This window comes from Podarcis gaigeae (assembly GCF_964106915.1).
Source record: "Podarcis gaigeae genome assembly, chromosome: 14".
Taxonomy (NCBI): domain Eukaryota; kingdom Metazoa; phylum Chordata; class Lepidosauria; order Squamata; family Lacertidae; genus Podarcis; species Podarcis gaigeae.
The window spans coordinates 41,873,665-41,892,876 of NC_139690.1; the positions used below are offsets into that span (position 1 = coordinate 41,873,665).

Here is a 19,212-nt window from a genome sequence, read left to right on the forward strand (position 1 = left end):
TGAGGGCTCTGTTTGCACCGAAGCTGTCAGGGCTGAGCTGTAGGTAGCTGTCGGAGGAGAGACGATAAGTAGGAACCCAGAGAGGAGCCAAGAAGTCACAGAGAATGCAGCAGAGCCAAGAAGAGAATCTCATTGCTGGGACAAGTTCCCAGTCCAATAGGAAGCCCTTCCTGACCAATGGGGACACTGGCTGGGCAGGGCCAGCTCAGAGCCTGTTTCCATAGGGATATCTCTCTGATTATACAGCAGGGTGGAGACCCTGGAGCTCTCCAGATGTTGTTGGCTGGGGTGATGGGAGCTGTGGTCTAGCCACATCTGGAGGGGGAAGCCCTACTACACAGTGAGTTCATTCTCCCGAGTTTTCGTTCTCCCTTATTTCGTTCTGCTGAAATGGATAAAAAAAGCATCGCATAGACTTTCTGGCTACACATTTGCCATATCTTTATTGCACTGGGACCACATTGCAAACAAATCCACCAAAAAAAAAAAAAAATTGCTGCAAAAGTAAGTCTATCACTGCCAAAAGCAGCCTCTTTTTTTTTTGTCTGTTTTTTTAATCTTCAGGTTGTTTTTTTTAAACTCGTATATGTATATATTTACACAAAAACTATCAAAAGCAAAGTCTGGAAAGCAGCTGCTCTGCTATGACAGTCTAGAAAGATAAGAGCCGCTACTTTTCCTTATGGATAAATAGTACAATTTGTCATATATCTTTTTTTACATCACTTTGTAAAACCACATTCAAGTATTCCTGTCAATGCACAAATTATCAAAATCCGCTTCTTGACTATGTTGCTGTAGAGCTTTGACTATGTCTAGGCAGGTTGCTGTTTATCGAGTGGGGCTTTCTGCCTTTGAAAACAGTTTCTGAGATGTCTCCATCCTTGAAGCGCTGAGCAGACATGGGTGGGGTTGGGGCAGAAGCAATTTAAATAAAGTGAAGGAAACAACCCAAACACAAGAATCTTAATGGCACATTGAGAAATAAACGCAGAAGGCATAGCTAGGGATGGGCGGATCTCTCAATTTCGGTTTCTCCTCATTTCTCATTTCTGCCAGTGCTGAGTTCATTTCTTCACATTTCCACACCAGTTTGCAATTTTTAAAAAATAAGTCCTCATGAAAATCCACCAGCATCTTAGTGCAAAATTCTTCCTAGTAGACACATTCTGGTTTGCAATTTTACTTAATGCACGTTTTCCCAAGCGATTTCGACCAATAAAATGCTAGACTAATACGTTCACTCTGACCCAAGCTTTATGGGAGCATACATATGGTTTTTTTGCACATTTTGCATTTGCTTAGAGAACTGCCCTGCAAAATGCAGAATTTCGAAGGATGGCTGCATTTTGGTTCATGTAGCATTGCGGTAAGTAGGTTCACCTTCAAATATCAGCTGAACCAAAATTTCTTCCCCATCAAGAGAAGTAAGTAATAGTACCATTCTAGTCTGCCTTGGTCAGACCACACCCAGAGTACTGTGTGCAGTTCTGGCGCCACAATTTAAAAAGCTGGAACATGTGCAAAGCGGGATGGCCAAGATGAACAAGGGTCTGGAAACCAAGCCTTATGAGGAATGGTTGAGGCAACTGGATATGTTTAGCCTGGTCAGGAGCAGACTGAGAGGAGATGTTATAGCCATCTTTATATGGAAGATGGAGCAAGCTCCGGACAGTAGGACCCAAACTAACGGATTCAAGTCACAAGGAGATTCCGAGGAAACATCAGGAATAGCTATCTGACAGTAAGAGCTGTTTGACAATGGAACGTACTGCTTCAGAAAGTGGTGGACTCTCCTCCAATGGAGGTTTTTAAGCATGTCATGGATGATTTTAGTTGAGATTCCTGCATTGCAGGGGATTGGACTAGTTGATCCACGGGGTCCCTTCCAACTCTGCAATTCTCTGATTCTTTGATTCCTAAGCATGTTCTTCTATAACTGTACCATTTAAATATGTGTCTCTGGGTGTGGAGGAGGAGGAGAAAGCTTTTTCCATGTCGCCAATTCTTTTGCACTTTGAAAGCTAGCATGCCAGGAACAATATTTATAGGCCAAACCTTCCCCTTGATATGTTACATTTCCTATGCGCATGCAGTTTTGAACTTGGGGAGCACATAATGGTTCGATTCTTTCCCTGCTTGGGATTCCTAAGTGGAAAAGAGTCCCAGGATAGTTGCAAACAGTGTTGCATTATTTCGGTATGGCCCTTCTTTGACAGTAAATCGTGAGCTGTGAACATGAGGCGGTTGCTTTCTCCTTCCCTCCCTCAGGCTTGCATTTTTTTTAAAAAAACAAAACAAAAAGGACAACTTTTTCCATATATAAATACAAAATATTAAATAAAGATCTACTTTCTGTACAAACAAAATAAGCTCAAAAGGAAAGGAAAGAAGTGCATTTTGCCACCAGGCAATTCATGTTCTCAAAATATTTTTCCAAATCACGTTTTGGGGATTGGCTCTTTTTAAAAGTGTGGCAATGAGTGCATTTCTTTTTCTAATCACTTAATTCGGAGATAGACAACTATTCCTCTACCCACCTCAAAATTTCCTGCAAGCCCTTCCCCACATTGCTGGTATGCTTCGCCCATGTGCCCCACATGCCTGTGTGTCTTGTGTCTGCACCTAGGTTGGAGAGGGCTTGGCCACAACCACATCGCAGGATCTACAGCAACACCACACAAGGCGGGGCTTGCCAGAAGCTCCGCCCACAAGGTGTAACCCTTGCGCCGCCACGGGCAACAGGAAGAAATAATTTAGGGCTGAAGGGAAGCGGGACTGCATGGAGGCCGTGGCAACTGGGAGGTCGCATCTGCCCAAAACTTGTAGATTCCCCAAGGGGCATCCAAATTGGTCCATCTGGTTGCGCCCGAGCCCCAGAGCTAAATCCTCTGCAGAGTCAACGCCTTAGCTACTTTGAGAATGGTTATTATCGCAATTTCTGAATTCACTGAATTCACACAGCGGCATACACAGTCCCTCGCAAGACTGTTCCTCCCTCCCCGGCTCCGGTTCTTTCTTTCACGGAACCAATAAAAAGGTGGTCCTGCGATCTCCACTACCTCTTGGTAGCCATCGTGTTCACGTCGGAGACAAAGTCATTTTCGACGACGTTGCTGTAGCCATCTTTCTCTATACAGTCACTGACGGCCTTGAGGACTATCCGGAGCCTTCTGTCCATTGCTTCCAGGTGAAGCTTGTACAAGATGGGCGCGATCTTGTCCATCAGCAAGGATTCTTCCATCAGGTGGCTGAGCTTGTATTCCTCCTTGGCTAGCAGCTGCAACCGCAGGTAGGTGGACTTCCGTATTCTAAGGAATGAAAGAGGCAAGCTGAAGGTGAGGGGAAAGGACCGCATTTAAGGTTTGCCACGGTGAGTGGCACATGGAGTTCTGCCCATGCTGCTGGCTCTGGCAGTAGCAGGGGAAGAGAGGCATTGCGGTGGAGTGGTTAGAGCAGCAGTTCCCAAAGTTTTTCAGGCCACCTCCCTACGCGTTCCATAAACTCATCCCCAGGCCACCCTACCTGATAAAAACATTACAGTGGTACCTTGCTTCTCAAATGCCTTGGTTCCCAAACGTCGAAAACCCGGAAGTAAGTGTCCTGGTTGTGGAACGTTTTTCGGAAGCTGAATGTCTCTTGGCTACTGCTTCTGGGGCACCTGCACCAATCAGAAGCTGCACCTTTCTTTTCAAACCTTTCAGAACCAAACATACTTCCAGAACGTATTAAGTTTGGCGCTTTTGTTTTTGCTATTTGTTTGCATTTTTGTTTGCGAGGTTTTTTCGGTTAGTTTCTTTTTGTGACTGTGTGGAACCCAGTTCAGCTACTGATTGATGGTGTGACTGCGGAAATGGATAACAATGACTATCATCAGTGCAGTTAACGGAATAATTAATTTGAATTTTTTATCATCTGCAATACTGTCTTATTTCTTTTACAGTACAGTACATTGTTTATTGCTTTAATTTTATGGATCAGTGGTCTTGTTAGATAGTAAAATTCATGTTAAATTGCTGTTTTAGGGGTTGTTTTTAAAAATCTGGAACGGATTAATATTTGTTTTGAATTACTTTCTATGAGAAAGCATGCCTTGGTTTCGGAACACTTTGGTTTTGGAACGGACTTCCGGAACGGATTAAGTTTGAGAAGCAAGGTACCACTGTATTCAGAACAGGGGTCTGTATGACTCACTAAGGATGATCACAACACAATAAAATGCAAGTTTTGTTGGCATCTGTTTGTCTCGAAGGACAATGGAGTGCACCTCCAGGGGTGAAGTCAAGCGGCTGGAGAATCACAGCGCCTGCTGTGTCAGAGACCGGTAGCTTGCAACTGCTGCACATTCATTTGAAACTCAATTAAAACTATTTAGTTTAATTAATTCAATAAAATGAATACAGGCTTGAGGCTGAAAAAGCTTCCCCATCCCGATCTGAACCCAGAAAGCGGCAGAAGCCTTGAAGTGGCAGCTGGAGGCAGTTGTGGTCTCTGGAGAGCAACCAAGCCACCAGCGTAGTCTGGGATCCAGAGCTTCTGTGTCAATGTCACCCAAACATTTCTGAGAACTGCTGATAGCCCTAATGATTTTTCTGCCTCTGTCAGATGCCACATGTTTTTTAATTGCATTTTTATGGTTTCTCTTATTTCTTATGCTGTGTTGCAATTTGCATGCGGCAGAATTGAAGCTGCAATGCTGTGAAATGCAATAGAAGAAACAGAAGAAGCAATAAAAAACGCAATTTCAAAATAATTCGGGTGTTTACTGTGAACACGCCACGGACCACCGGAGTGAAACTTGCAGATCACTGGTGGTCCGTTTTGGAAGCCCCTGCTCTGTGCTGTATGCCACTGAATACTAAACAGCTTAGGAGCAACAGCAGGAAAGAGCTGTTTGTGTTCCTGCCTCCGCTTGTGGCTCTCCTGAAAGCCTCTGGTTAACCACTGTGGGAACAAAATGCTGGACCTTTGGTTTCATCCAACAGGGTTTTTCTTACATTCTTCGCTTACGGCCCTCTTTCTCCCTCACCCTTGTGCTCTGTTCTGTAAAAGCCAGATTTAATTAAATGTCAACTACTAGTCATCTAATTCCGGGGACTGGAATGCACTGAATCCTAGGTACATTTTGTGCCCTCAGAAAGAATCAGGTAACCTGAGATCTCAAAGGGCTGTTTCATTTCTCAGTAGGCATCACCTTGGTTTTCTAACGGCTGGCCCAGGAAGGACAACACAATGGAAATTGGGGGACGCTGCAAGGGTAAGGAGGGAGGGAGGGGAGGATAAACTAGGCATGGAGCTGGAACAGCTCCAAAATACCAAATGGATATGAGTTTCTACAGGGCAGAGAGAAAGAGGGGCTTTCACAAACGTGCTTCTCTCCCCCCCCCAACAGATTCTCTGGGCCATGAGTCTCTGACAAAGTTTAGATTACCATGGTGGGTGAAAACTCCTCCTCCATCATTGGGTACATGCCAAGTTTGCTGCTTTGATGGAGCGATGTACAAAGGCCCTATTTTGCAATTTTTCTCTGGTCAGTATAACTCTAGGTTGGGAACCTATGGCCCCTCTAGATGTTCCTGGACGACACAGACTATTGACCATGCTATCTGAGCCAACATCTCTATTCCAGCTGAAGGGCATTTTAGTATCCCTGTAGGATATCCCCCCACCTTAGAAGGGGGCCAAATATGAGAGAACGGCCTACCCAGTGACTTGACGCCTGAGCAGATATTTCTAGGGGTGACTTGAAACATAGAAACAATGGCTTGCATCTGATGTGGTGCTAAGTAACCATGCTGCACTGACAGGATGGTTACCTAAGTGTTTTTGTTTCTATTATGTATTTTTTTTTATCTTGTATTTTTATGTTATGACCCAACCTAAGATCTGTGGATAATCAGAAATTTATTTTATTTATTTCATCTTTTATCTTTTACTTTCTTCTTTTTCGTCTCTTCTCCTTTTCTTTTTCTGTAAAGTATGTGTATGTAAAAAGGTAAAGGGTAAAGGGTAAAGGAACCCCTGACCATTAGGTCCAGTCGTGACCAACTCTGGGGTTGTGGCGCTCATCTCTCTTTATTGGCTGAGGGAGCCGGCGTACAGCTTCCGGGTCATGTGGCCAGCATGACAAAGCCGCTTCTGGCGAACCAGACCAGCGCACGGAAACGCCATTTACCTTCCCGCTGGAGCGGTACCTATTTATCTACTTGCACTTTGACGTGCTTTCAAACTGCTAGGTTGGCAGGAGCAGGGACCGAACAACAGGAGCTCACCCCGTCACAGGAATTTGAACCGCCGACCTTCTGATCGGCAAGTCCTAGGCTAGGTGGTTTAACCTTTGTATATATTGTACTATTGTGTATTGTTGTGTAAGTTAATGTTGAATGTTTAATAAGGATTTTTTTTAAAAAAAGAGTGATCTGTGGATAAAGAGCAGTACAGTGGTACCTTGGGTTACAGACGCTTCAGGTTACACACTCTGCTAACCCAGAAATAGTACCTCGGGTTAAGAACTTTACCTCAGGATGAGAACAGAAATTGCAGCGGGAGGCCCCATTAGCTAAAGTGGTACCTCAAGTTAAGAACAGTTTCAGGTTAAGAACGAGCCTCCAGAATGAATTAAGTTCTTGACCTGAGGTACCACTGTATATAAATTTAACAAATAACAACAACTACTTTCCCCTGGTGAAATTAAAATGGCTTTTGGGCACGTGGTTCATGCTTCTTTTACTCCCAGCTGTTCGGGGAGGTCCAGTTGTTTCTTCAGTGCCTTAGAGAACTGACACCACTACAGACCAATCCTCAAAACACTTAGTGTTTCTTGAGACATTGCCCACCCCCGTAAATCATTCCCCATGAGGCTGCCACCGGGCTCACGACTGACAAGAGAAGGCATACCTGCAGCACTGATTTAAAGGCACCAAGATGGATAGCTCATCGTGGGAATATTTTCCAAACCTATCACAGAGACAGAAACAAGAGAAGAGCGTGTCAGGAGGGCATCTTGAGGCATCAGTTTTGCAATGGAGTTTGTTTAACCAGGATAAAGGTAGGCATGCAGTGCTGGGTCTGGAAAACTGCACCTCTTTCCAATGATGCCCCCTGATGGTGGGTGGCTGGAATAAGCTATCACTTCTGTGGGCACAACATCAAGGTGTGTTTTAAAAGCCTGTGAGGAAGAAGAATCGGCCACCTTCTGAGGGAATCAAACAGTCCTTGCCCTCAGAAAGTTCTTCCTGATGTTTAGTTGGAATCTGTTTTCTCGTTATGTGAATTCACTGGTTCGAGTCCTGCCCTCTGGAGCAACAGAAAACAAGCTTGCTCCATTTTCCATGTGAAAGCCCTTCAGATATTTGAAGACAGCTATCTGTCCCATGCGCTCTAAGTCTTCTCTTCTCTGGGCTAAACATGTCCGACACCCCCAAGCATTTCTTGTAAGTCTTGGTTTCCAGATCCTTTATCATCTTGGTTGCCCTCCTCCTTCTCAGCACTCATTGTAGATGCTCTGAATGCAAAGTATATGCCCTACCACTGAGCTATGGCCTTTTGCCAGCGCAAAAATCTAAGAAGGCCCTGTAGCTTTAAGGGCAGCTTTTGCTGTGGGAAATCTGAAGTAAGCAGAGTTTCCTCTTCTGTGCAGTTCTTAAAAGTGACAAGAACTTTCTCAAGATCTATGGCATGGCCAGTTTATACGCTGGTCTGCAGGAATGATAAGGTGACTAGATGGGGTCTTATTTATTTATTGTGACTCCTTACACCTCAGCTTTTAAGAAGAAAAGCTGCAAATAAGTAACTTAATATTAATAATAATCATCAGAACCCTTCCCAGGGGGCAGATGGTGTCAGATGATTCTGTGAGGGGACTTGGGTTAAAATGTTGGGCGAAATTAAACAAATGTATTGGTTAAAAAGGAAAAGAAACACCAGCAATTACCCTCTTCCGTTGTCTAAGTGGATAATAAATGTCTCATTTCCAAACTTCTCAAAGGTTTCGTAATGATGGCGATCCATATTGCCTATAAAGGGGGGAAAACGCAGGAGGGATAAACACACATGCACACCAAATACTTATTAAATGGCTCGGAACATTACAGTAAACCATGGATAGGTAATGGATCCCTAACTCTGCTGCCCCCTACAGGAGCACCCACCTGTCAATCACAAGACGCCATAATGATATCAGGTGACTGGCACCTTTCACAGTTGAGAGGAGGTTGTGTGCAAACACCAGTCTGGTGGGCTCCCTTCCAAGTCCATAATTCTATTCTATGATTTATGGAAGATCATCTCTGAAGAGGGGAAAAGGTTCCTTCAGGAGTCGAAAAGGAACATTTCCCCCTCTGCTGAGAAAGCACTTTGCATTTGAGCCGCTTCCTCCAAATGGAGCACGATTCCCTCCACAGCAAGCCCGTCGCCCCACGACTGAGGGGGCCGCACACCAGAAGAATAATTACATGCCAATCTATGTATCAGTGCAGGCTCTCTCTCTCTCTCTCTCTCTCTCTGTGTGTGTGTGTGTGTGTGTTTGCTTAAAAATGAAATGAATTTTTTCTCCATCCGTCCAAAAGGCCTGCTAACATGTGCAGGACTGAGTTGGGATTCACACGGTGCCATTATTATTTCGAGATCTAGGAAACCTACCCATGAGAAAGTCAAAAATGGTCATGTCCATTATATCCAGCACTCTGGTCCCCCTGTCATAGGGCGGTGTTTGCTTGACCTCTTCGCAATAGTCCGGGTCAACTTCCCACCTGGGAAAAGCAACAGCGTTAGGAGAATGTAGATGGAAAAACACACCGCTCTTATCTTTTCAATATTAAAGTCAGCAGGAGCTTTCTCCTTGAGTTCAAAATAAACAGGAGAAAATCTTCAGGGCTTTCTGGCATGCGTCCCAATTTTATTTCTCTCTCTCTTTGTGTGTGTATTACAGTCACCCTTACAAGAAGCCGACAGCCAGTGTGGTGTAGGGAACAGTTTTAGACTTATTTATTTAGCAAGATCTGAAGGAGAAAGAACTGATTAGTCATCTTTTCACAGCGAGAGCGACAATAGCTAAATACTGAGGCAGGAGAATGAAGTTCAAGAATCTACAGTATTGGTACTTTAGTGTTTGGCAAATAGTTATATTGGAGACATCATCTCACAGACTTCAAGTAATGAAAGGTCAAAGGAAGACGGACGTACTTTTGACAGGATGGCATTTGCTTATTTATTCTATAAATAGCCAGGAATCTAAAAGATCACTTCCAATTACATATAAGATGGTTCGGGACTTTGGTACCAGAATCAGCTCTCTGGGTGGGGCAGAGTCACTATACTGGGTTCCCAGCAGGCAGAAGGCTGTTGCTTTCTGGGAGACAGATGAGGTGATGAGGAGGTCAGCATGGTGCAAACACAATGGAAGGAGGATCCAATCCAGCACTCCTGCTCCTGCTTTTCCTCCACACTGACCTTCCTGCTCACCTCTTGCTCCAGGTAAGCAAGCGACCCACCTGCTGGTAAGGTACCATAGGAGAATGTCCCCATTTTATTTCATCTCCAAATTCATTTTGTGCGTTCAGAACTTTGCAGTCTGAAATCTGTGCATGAGCTTTACTAACAAACAGGCTGCTTTTAAGGAGACGTATGGGCAAGCTTTGGTTCTTTTAGAGTTCCTACCCCACCTGGAAGGGATAGAATATGATCGGGGAAGATGTGACATGAAGAACTAAATGCTAGGAGGTTGGCTGAGCAAAGTAAATACACAAAATCCTAGGTCAAGAAGAGACCCCAAATGTCAACATAGATAACTGACAGCAGACATTGGCTGACAGATAATACACAGATCTATTAGAGGACAATAAAGAAAGATGCTGAAAGATGGTTATGTGTATTTACATATTAAAATGAGAAGGTTGGGGTAAGCTAGTCAGGAGGGTCTAATGATCTCTGAGTGGTTTAAGAATGACAACAATGTGTTGTAACTGTTTAACTGTGATGAAGACAACTGCTGTGATAACTGTCTGATTGTTGAAGTGGTAATCACTTGTGTAGTTGGATATATACAGTGGTACCTCTGGTTGTGCACAGGATTCGTTCCGGAGCTCCGGTTGGATCCTGAGGAATTCGCAACTGGAGGTGCCTGTTCTGCGCATGCGTGCGGCACGGTAGAGGGCTTCTGCACATGCATGCATGGCGAAACCCGGAAAAATACTTCCAGGTTTGCTGCGTTCGCATCCTGAAGGATACGCGACCAGAGGTGTGTGTATCCAGAGGTATCACTGTATAAAGGTGGTGCCTGGCAGTAGTAAAGGACAACCCCTTCCTGGTTTTTTTTAGGATTAATAAAGGCCTAAGTTTTCACTTAAAACCTGTGTCTATTGGTGCTCCTCTTGGAAACCCCAGTAAAGGTGAACTGTTTACTAATTTCCCCAACACTAGCTTTGTGGTCCCACTTCACCCAGACAGACACAGCTGATTGATATAGATTTACTGAAGCTTGCACTCATCAGAGCTGCATCTGGTCAACTCCTTCTGCACCACAATGCAGGTGTACAGAGATGTGAATGTCTGTGTGGGGGGGGCACGGGGAGAAATCTGGGAGGAAGAAACAGAATACCTAGAAAAAGCAGTGTGGGGCAGGGACACACAGATTTCTCCCTTTCACATCTCTGTTTTGGTACAGATTCACATTGGTGTAGAAGGGGGCAGATTCTTTGTCAGTTCTAGAGAATGCAAGGCTGCAGCTCAGTGGTAGAACATGTGCTTTGCATGCAGAAGGTCCCGGGTTCAATCCCCAGCACCTCTAGGAAAAGCTGGGAAATATCCCTGCCTGAAACCCTGGAGAGATGCTGCCAAGTCAGTGTAGACAATACAGAGGTAGATGGACCAATGATCTGAATCGGTATAAGGTATGTTCCTAAGTTTCTGATTCAGTACAGCTGCAATGGAGTCCAGAAGCTTTGATTTTGAAGCTTTTCAAGCAGATTCTCCTATGGAGACTATGACATCAGCAGGGGGGGAATAAGATCACTTAATTGAATTAAATAAAAGTGGTGTCCAGATGGGGGAACATGGGTTGGAACGGTTTATAGTTTTGCTCTCCTCAAGAGAGCCAACTGAAGCCGATGGAAATGTGCCAGTCATTCTCAGCAGGTTTTGAATCAAAGTCTGGCTACGAAACCACGGAAAACTAATTGCCTGCTGCTCATAAGCGGCCCAGCAAAAATAGCCGCCGGGGTGCCGGGAAGCCTTTTGCCTAAACGGGAGGAGGACTCACTCGGCTTTCTTGCGCTTGTGGTAGGAGCGTCTCCACGGATTCCTCCAGGTTTTCCTTTTGGCCAAAGACAGGTCTGGCAGAAAGGCAGCGAGGGAGCCTTCGATCTGGTCTGGTTTCCCGCAAAGAGCATGCTCCGTGGAGCAGTAGTAAGAGCACTCACCGTAGAAACAGATGTTGTTGGCTGAGGAGAGAGAGAGAAAGAGAGAGGTGGTGAGGGAGCGTCTTCCATGTCTTTGATGTTAAAAGAGCACATCAGAATGACTAGCCGATACAAGTGGGACCTGCTACAAAATGTTGCAGTGTATCCTCAGCTCCTAGCCAGGCAGACGTGCCCTTTTCCAGAATACTCCATTCCGTTCACCACCTGCTTTCCTGTTTTTATGGCTACTGAGCACATATCTTCAGCTCCTAGGAGGAACGTTCAGCTTCAGGGTTCCTGCTAGTTGGCCAGCCAAGCTCCTTTTCCAGGCTATACCATTCCACCCACCTCCCATTTCCTTGTTTTTATTTTCCAAACTGACAATCAACACCCCAGTACTCATGTTCAGCTTGCTCAGTCCTCAGTGAGCTAGGTTTTCCTTCTTTTATCTCACTATATATATTTTTAAAAAATTACTTCTACCAGCCTCAACATCTCCCTGAGCATGTCGATAACTTCCTCATGTTTTTCAGTGGCCCATTTTGGCTACAAATCCTAATCAGCACTCACCGACTGAGTTTGCCATTAGAGGGAATTATATATATATATTTATTTTGCTACATTTATGCATTGCCTTTTCTGCCAAAGCATTTCGGCTGTCTCCTGTTTATCATCACGGCTTTGAGACAGATACAAAAGAGGGGTGAGGTGGGGAACCAAAGGAGAAACACGAACAAATTATCACACTGACTTTTTCAAACAGTTACAGAATGAAGCTACATAATGCCCAGGTGAAAGGCTCACTGCAAGAAGCAATTCTGGGAGGTTAAAAGCCAAAAAGCAGTCCCCCCCCCCAAAAAAAATGGAGGAGTGTTCTTCAACCTTTTGGCCTTTTGGGCTACAACTCCCATCACCCTCAGCCAGCTTAGCCAAAGTTATGGGATAATTGGAGTTTGGTCTTGCAATGTCTGGAGAACAAAGACTGAAGAATACTGTCCTAATGCAAACAGGAGGAAGGGTTGCTGATGGTGGAAGTTCCAAGATGAGAGGAGCCTTCAAGAGCTGGAGTCAGGTCTTGGTCAGCGATAAAAAACACGATGCCTGTCAATTTAATTCTTTATTCAAAGAAACCCAAACAGTGCAGGCCTAGTGATCCCAGCAACTCTTTCCAGTAGGTCTTGCACAATGAGGCAGTTGTGAGGACTGAAGGTCCCCGCTTTCCCTAAGTCCCCTCTTCTGCAGGGTTTTCCCCAAGCAACTGAGAGGCTGCATTTTCTGCTCTGCTCTCTTCATTTCTCTGTGGGTTCTGGGAGACTGGATGAGGTGGCTGCAGCAGGAGGGGAAAGACTTCCTGGCTTCTTCAGCAGCCTGCCTCGTCTCTGTGTCTCCCACCCCCTCTCCTATCTCTGAGTCTGGACTGCTCTCTGCCACAGCCTCTCACTGCTCACTAAACCCCGTTGCCTCTTCAGCTCCCAACACCTCCTCTTCCTAGTCTGCTCCCTCTTCTCCGTCTAACCACTCATTGCCATCCCACCACCAATCCCCAGACTCTGAGCCTTCTTCGCCTGGGGGTTCCCCAACTGTAGCCTCCCACCAGTCCTCTGCATCTAGCCAGTTCCTGACAGTAGCCAGCGATAGCCCTCTCCTCCTGGAATTTGTCTCCTCCTCTTTTAAAGCCATCCATGTTGGTGACCATCATTGCCTCCAGTTCCAACTTTCATTTGTCTGTCCCGATTCTTCCAACATTCAGCTTCATTGCATGCCCTACTGTTAATGGGAGAGGAAGAAAAAAAGCTTTTCTCTATCCACTTTATCTTGCAGAATGGAGAGGGAGGCATCATCTTATATTTTGCCTCAGGCAGTCATATTTTAGGCTTGCCACAGGCTGTGGTGCCCCGTTGGGTAGCTGGGAGAAAATCCTGGGCCTCCTGCTGTGTAATCTGTGGAGAGAGTCCTCTGTGTCTTGGTAGGGTTATAAATATGGTTTGCACAGTTAGTCATTTATCCTTCTGCACGTTCAAAATCCTGGAGAGCGATACTCATCTAACACACATTCAAAGGAAATACAGAGAGATCTTAATCTATCTCTCCTGGGTAACAGGAGCAGATATGCTATTGTTTGCTTACTCGGAGGGAGGAGGGATACTGGGGTGGAAATCCATAATCCCCTGTGATTGGTTAACATGAACAAAAGCCCCAGCACTTACTAACTATGTAACATTGATTTCGATAAACTGCCACTTCAATTACTCTGGAAACTATGGCAGACATTGTTAATATGTCTCTTTTTGCTGCTAAATTACCACTCATTCGTCCAAGGCCTGGAGTTATAGCAGTCGGCCCAACTGCAAAAGGACGTATCAGTGCATTTAAATAATTACTGACCTATTTCCATTCCTCACATTTAGTCTAAAGTGCTCCAGTCCTCTTTTTTCTTTCCAAACGTAGCATTGTGTTATCGACTTCCCGCCTTCCCCTCTTCCTGCCACTTTCAGGCAGGTTTCTTCGAACAAAAGGCTGGTGCCTTCGATGGAGAGTAATTCTTGAACAAAACTGTGATGGCCATTTTCCAGCCCCAAACACCCTGTAGAAACTCCAAAACAGCTATGTGTGTGTTTGTGTGTGTTTAAGAGATGAGGATGAGGAACCGCTTGCCTGTGGGGCAGCCTCAGGCCCATAAGGGAACTTCTAGCTGGTTAGGGGATCCAGTTTGATGCATGAGGTCATCTTCCACAAACGGAGTCCACCTGTCAATCAGCTGGAGGAGGTGGGTTTTCATCCTGCTGGGTGCTCCAGTTCATGCAATGTTTTGGAATTCAATAGGTTTGCCTTTAAAAGCAACTCGATCAAATTTCTTCCTTATCCTTACCACCAGGCTTCAGCAAAGGTTGCAAAAGAGCTGTCGTTATTATAACAACCCTGGTTATATATTGAAGCCTAAGGAACAACCTGAGTAATTTCCAGAAGTAAAACTGCAGAGGCAACTTGGGAACTTAAAACAACAGAAGCCCAGGAACTCACTGTTCAGGCTGCCAGCTAAGATAACCGTCTCCTTACGATCCTTATATAATTCGAGACGTTCATAGAACGGTGCAGACTCTATTTTTGTTAGCGAGAGGAGTCCAGTTAAGAATTTTAAATATCTGCAAACCGCTTGAAATATTTACGTGGAGGTGATCTAGCTCCCCTCACCCATTTCTTTGCCAGTCAGCTGTTATTAACAAAACGTACGAATGCTGGAGTTCATTAAGCCTCACCAGTATAAGCAGAGTATGGAACACTGACATCAAAAGGCAGCAATTAAGACAAAGTCAGGGAACAGGATGGGCACAAAGGTTTGGACCCTGCAGGAAATGGAGAGCCGTGAACTCTATCCTGCATGAAACATAAGAAGAGTCTGCAGGATCAGGCCAAGGGCCCATGTGCTGGGCCCGGGGGTAACCTGAGTAACGCGGTCCAGGTCCAGTCCTAAATCCAAGGGTTCCATGAGGAGTCAGTCTAACAGGGCCAAGGCAGGACACGAGGTAGGAAACCAGGCAAGGTCAGGCACAGGATCACAGGCAGGTTCTGGCAAACAGCAACGTTGCTCCCGCAACCTGGGGCAGGGTTCAGCAGGCTTTTATCTCTGTTGGGGTAACGGCCGGTCCTGATCCCCCGGTGACTCACCTCCCTGTCTCGCCCGAAGGTGAGCACTCCTCCTGCGAGTACTCAGGTCTCTCCTTCTCTCATACCATAGTCTCTGCAGCTTGGGAGATGTCAGTGGGTTACTAGACCCAGAGGCCGCCTCAGCCTCTCCTGACCCAACTAGTAGTGGAGCAGCTGTAAGTGATTGCCCAGTTGAAGGCAATGAGGTAATCCCTGCATCTGGAGCCAGGGCAGGCTCAGGCCCCTGACTCGGCCCAGCTGGTGCTTGTTGCAGGGGAACCTGCGCAGACTGGGGCTCTTCAGAATCAAGTCCCACACTAGGTTCAGATGCCGCCTAAGGCAAAGGATCTGGTGCAGACTGAGACTCCTCTGGCTCTGAGTCCATCACAGTCTACCTAGTCTAGCATCCTGTTCCCACAGTGGCCAACCAGATGCCCGTGGGAAACCAGCGAGCAGAATATGAAAACAAGAGCCCTCTCCCCTCCTGTGGTTTCAGGAGCTGGTATTCGGAATCATTGATGCCTCCAACTGTAGAGGCAGATCATAGCCATCACTGCCAGTAGCCAGGGATGGTCTTCTCCTCCATGAATTTATCCAATTCTCTTTTAAAGCCATCTGATTTGGTGACCATCACTGCTTCCTGGGGGAATGAGCCACCATAGTTTGAATATAACATCCACACCATACATTTACAATCATGGCTTTCCAGCAAAGAATCTTGGGAACTGTAGTTTACCTCCCGCAAAGCTTGGCACCCTTAATAAATGGTGGTTCCCAGGATTCTTTGGGGTAAGCCATGTGCTTTAAATATAAGGAGACCTTAGGGGAGATTAACCAACTCTGGGCAGAAAGATGTATTTGCGTTGTAGTCCACTATATCTGGAAGGCCGAAGATTCTGTTTCCCTCTTCTAAAAGATGCAGGACTTGGTGGGAACCATCAACCTGACCTGCGCCATGTTAAAATAAGACCTGTTTTTATGGCAGTAAGAAAAATATGCCCTCCCCTGAGAGGCTCGATTGGCGCCAACCTTGCTTTATTTTCTATGTCAGGCAAAAAAAGCTTATTTTAAATAGTGTAGTTTTTATCTGTGCTGCTAGATGGTTGATTGCATTATCCAGTTTGTAATTTTACTTGCTGTATTGCTGCAAAGCCCTCTGGAATATATTGTCATAAAGATTTTTTAATAAGAAAGTGAATTACATTTCAGAACGGAAGTACATACCTGGTGAGATGAAAAACGTCCTCCATAGTTTCTTGTCACGCGTAACGTCCCTTATTTCTCTGGTCATGTTAACTAATCTGCCTGCGACTGGTGGGACACGCCGGAAATCCAGGATTCTGAGCGGGGGGGGGGGGGGGGGGACAGAGAGAGAGTATGGCATTGAAATGACAATCCTGGACATTTCAATTTCTCATTTTTCCTGTCTTGAAATCTGTTTTACCCACTTCTGTACCAGTCTGAATGAAAAGTTCTTGGTGTTTGAGCATGCAGTTCTTTCAATAGATGCACTTTTGCAAACCATTTCCCCATATGCAGTGCATTTTTGGTATACAGTGGTACCTTGGTTCTTAAATGCTTTGGTACTCAAACAACCTGGAACCAAAACACTGCAAACCAGGAAGTAAGTGTTCTGGTTTGTGAACTTTTTCCAGAAGCCAAATATACTCCATTTTGAGTGTCACGCTTCTGTTTTGAGTGCCACACTTCCGTTTTGAGTGTTAAGCTGAGATCAGTCTGTTTTTGCTATTTATTTTACATTTTTGTGACTGTGTGGAACCCAGTTCAGCTACTGATTGATCGATTGATTGTGTGACTGCAGTACATTGTTTATTCCTTTCATTTTATGGATCAATGGTCTCGTTAGATAGTAATATTCATGTTAACTTGCTGTTTTAGTGGTTGTTTTTAAAAGTCTGGAACGGATTAATCCATTTTGCATTACTTTCTATGGGAAAGAGCGCCTTGGTTTCAAAACGCTTTGGTTTTGGAACGGACTTCTGGAATGGATTAAGTTTGAGAACCAAGCTACCACTGTATCACTATCCCAAATACACACACTTTTGGGCACATTCCCCCCCCCCCCCCCCAAAAATGTGCTTTTTAAACACATTTTGTTTGCTCGTTTGGAGCACAGAACGCCAACAATTCAGAGAAGTGTTTTGAAGGATTGCTATGCTCTGGTTCGCGGACTGCTTGGGAAATGTAAAATAGATAGGTTTCCATAAATATGCGAATTGAACAAATTCCCTGCCCCTCATTTATTGGACATACTACTGAATTCAAAGGCAGCCTTTTTGCTTGTGTTCTTTATAGACCTCAGCAAGGGTGAGGTGCCCTACTTTACAATGGGCAGTACTCTGTCTGAATGTGTCATCTGTTTGAAAGCTTGCCTGGCCCGTCTTATTTATTTATTTAATTTATACCCCACTTCTTTTCTCCATGGAGCTCAAGGTAGTGTACATGGTTCCTCCCCTCCTCAGGTAATCCCCACAGCAACCCTGTGAGGGAGGTTAAGCTGAGAGGCACTGACTGCCCCCCTCCCAGGGCAGGATTTAGGTTTGATGAGGCCCTAAGCTACTGAAGGTAATGGGGCCCTTTATATGTCCAGCTGTCCTTTTGTCAACAACAAATTGTCGCTGTTTTTCGTGTTGAATATATGCTATATGATAATTTACGGACCTAATAGGTATCTAAAGCCATTTGCACATAACAAACAGGAGCCTACACAACACAAAACACTGTTGCTGTATGTAGGTTTTAATTTATTTGTTTTTTATCTTATATTTTGGAAGTGTACATCCAGGTTTTTTTCCTTTACTTTTTTTTGGGCCCCCCAAGAGAGTGGGGCCCTAAGCTATAGCTTGTTTAGTTTATATGTAAATATGGCACTATATGTAAATATGCTATATGATAATTTACGGACCTAATAGGTATCTAAAGCCATTTGCACATAACAAACAGGAGCCTACACAACACAAAACACTGTTGCTGTATGTAGGTTTTAATTTATTTGTTTTTTATCTTATATTTTGGAAGTGTACATCCAGGTTTTTTTCCTTTACTTTTTTTTGGGCCCCCCAAGAGAGTGGGGCCCTAAGCTATAGTTTGTTTAGTTTATATGTAAATATGGCACTGCCCCTCCCAACGAGCTTCATGGCCCAGTGGGGATTCGAACCCTCATCACCCAAGTCCTAATCCAGCACTCTAACCACTATACCACATTGGCTCTCAAAGAAAAGGAAAGAGAGCAGACGGGGGCTTGAAGTTACCCAACAGCTCAGGCATAGGCAAACTCTGGCCCTCCAGATGTTTGGGACTACAATTCCCATCATCCCTAGCTAACAGGACCAGTGGTCAGGGATGATGGGAATTGTAGTCCCAGACATCTGGAGGGCCGGAGTTGCCTATTCCTGCAATAGCTGTTAACACCTCAGACAGTGGACTGAGCAGGAACACAGTTCACCTAGTCAGACTTCACAAGGGTTGTTTTTTTTAATAATATATATATATATATATCCATGCAACATACAAACCTAAAACTCAGTAGGTGATTCCCAGTCATTTTTTTGTTTTTATTGCTCCGTGCTCCTTACCTGTCCAGGTGAAATGCTGCAATTTCCGCATTGTGCCGCTCGTAGTCCGAGAAATAGAAAAAGTCTGGGGGAGTTTCTTGCTCTCTCGTTTGCCTATAAAAAGAAAGACAGGAGAAGATCGCACAGTTGAGGCTAAGCAAAAAAAAGGGTTAGTAAGTCTCTGTAGTGGGTTCCCCTGATGAGAAGCCCTTGGAGCTTTTTAAGCAGGGATGCCTGAGGTACATGTTAAGTTGTGGGTGAACATATCAGATGACACAGCGATTCTTCAACAGCTCTTGTTTATTCACAGGCCCACAACAGAACTGAGCTGAAGGGTTCAGCCAACCCGCTTATATAGAGCTCACCTACAAAGCAACAGTAACAACTTTCTGTAACTATCCAATCACTGTACGTCACATTCAATTCCTTATTTGCATAAGTGGACCTGAGTGAAAACTATCTACAGTATCCCACTGCTGGCCCAGGGTGAGAACTTCAGTACATAACAGTACATGATTCCTGTGACTGCTGGTGCAAACTTACCTTATCCAGGCTCCCAGGTTAAAGACCCATCTGGTCTTTACATTGAAAGCACT

General features: G+C 44.9%; 1 protein-coding gene across 1 annotated transcript in view; it reads right to left on the reverse strand.

Annotated features, from left to right (window-relative positions):
- Positions 1-413: 413 nt before the first annotated feature.
- Positions 414-19,212, reverse strand: part of FAM20C (FAM20C golgi associated secretory pathway kinase) — a 97,613-nt gene continuing 78,814 nt past the window's right edge. The window contains exons 4-10 of the mRNA XM_083711544.1: positions 18,638-18,730; positions 16,266-16,381; positions 11,258-11,438; positions 8,641-8,750; positions 7,934-8,015; positions 6,898-6,957; positions 414-3,311 (exon numbers count right to left, since the gene is read on the reverse strand). Of these exons, the coding sequence (XP_083567670.1) occupies positions 3,059-3,311; positions 6,898-6,957; positions 7,934-8,015; positions 8,641-8,750; positions 11,258-11,438; positions 16,266-16,381; positions 18,638-18,730 (895 nt within the window). The 3' untranslated portion in view covers positions 414-3,058. The remainder of the gene's footprint in view (positions 3,312-6,897; positions 6,958-7,933; positions 8,016-8,640; positions 8,751-11,257; positions 11,439-16,265; positions 16,382-18,637; positions 18,731-19,212) is intronic.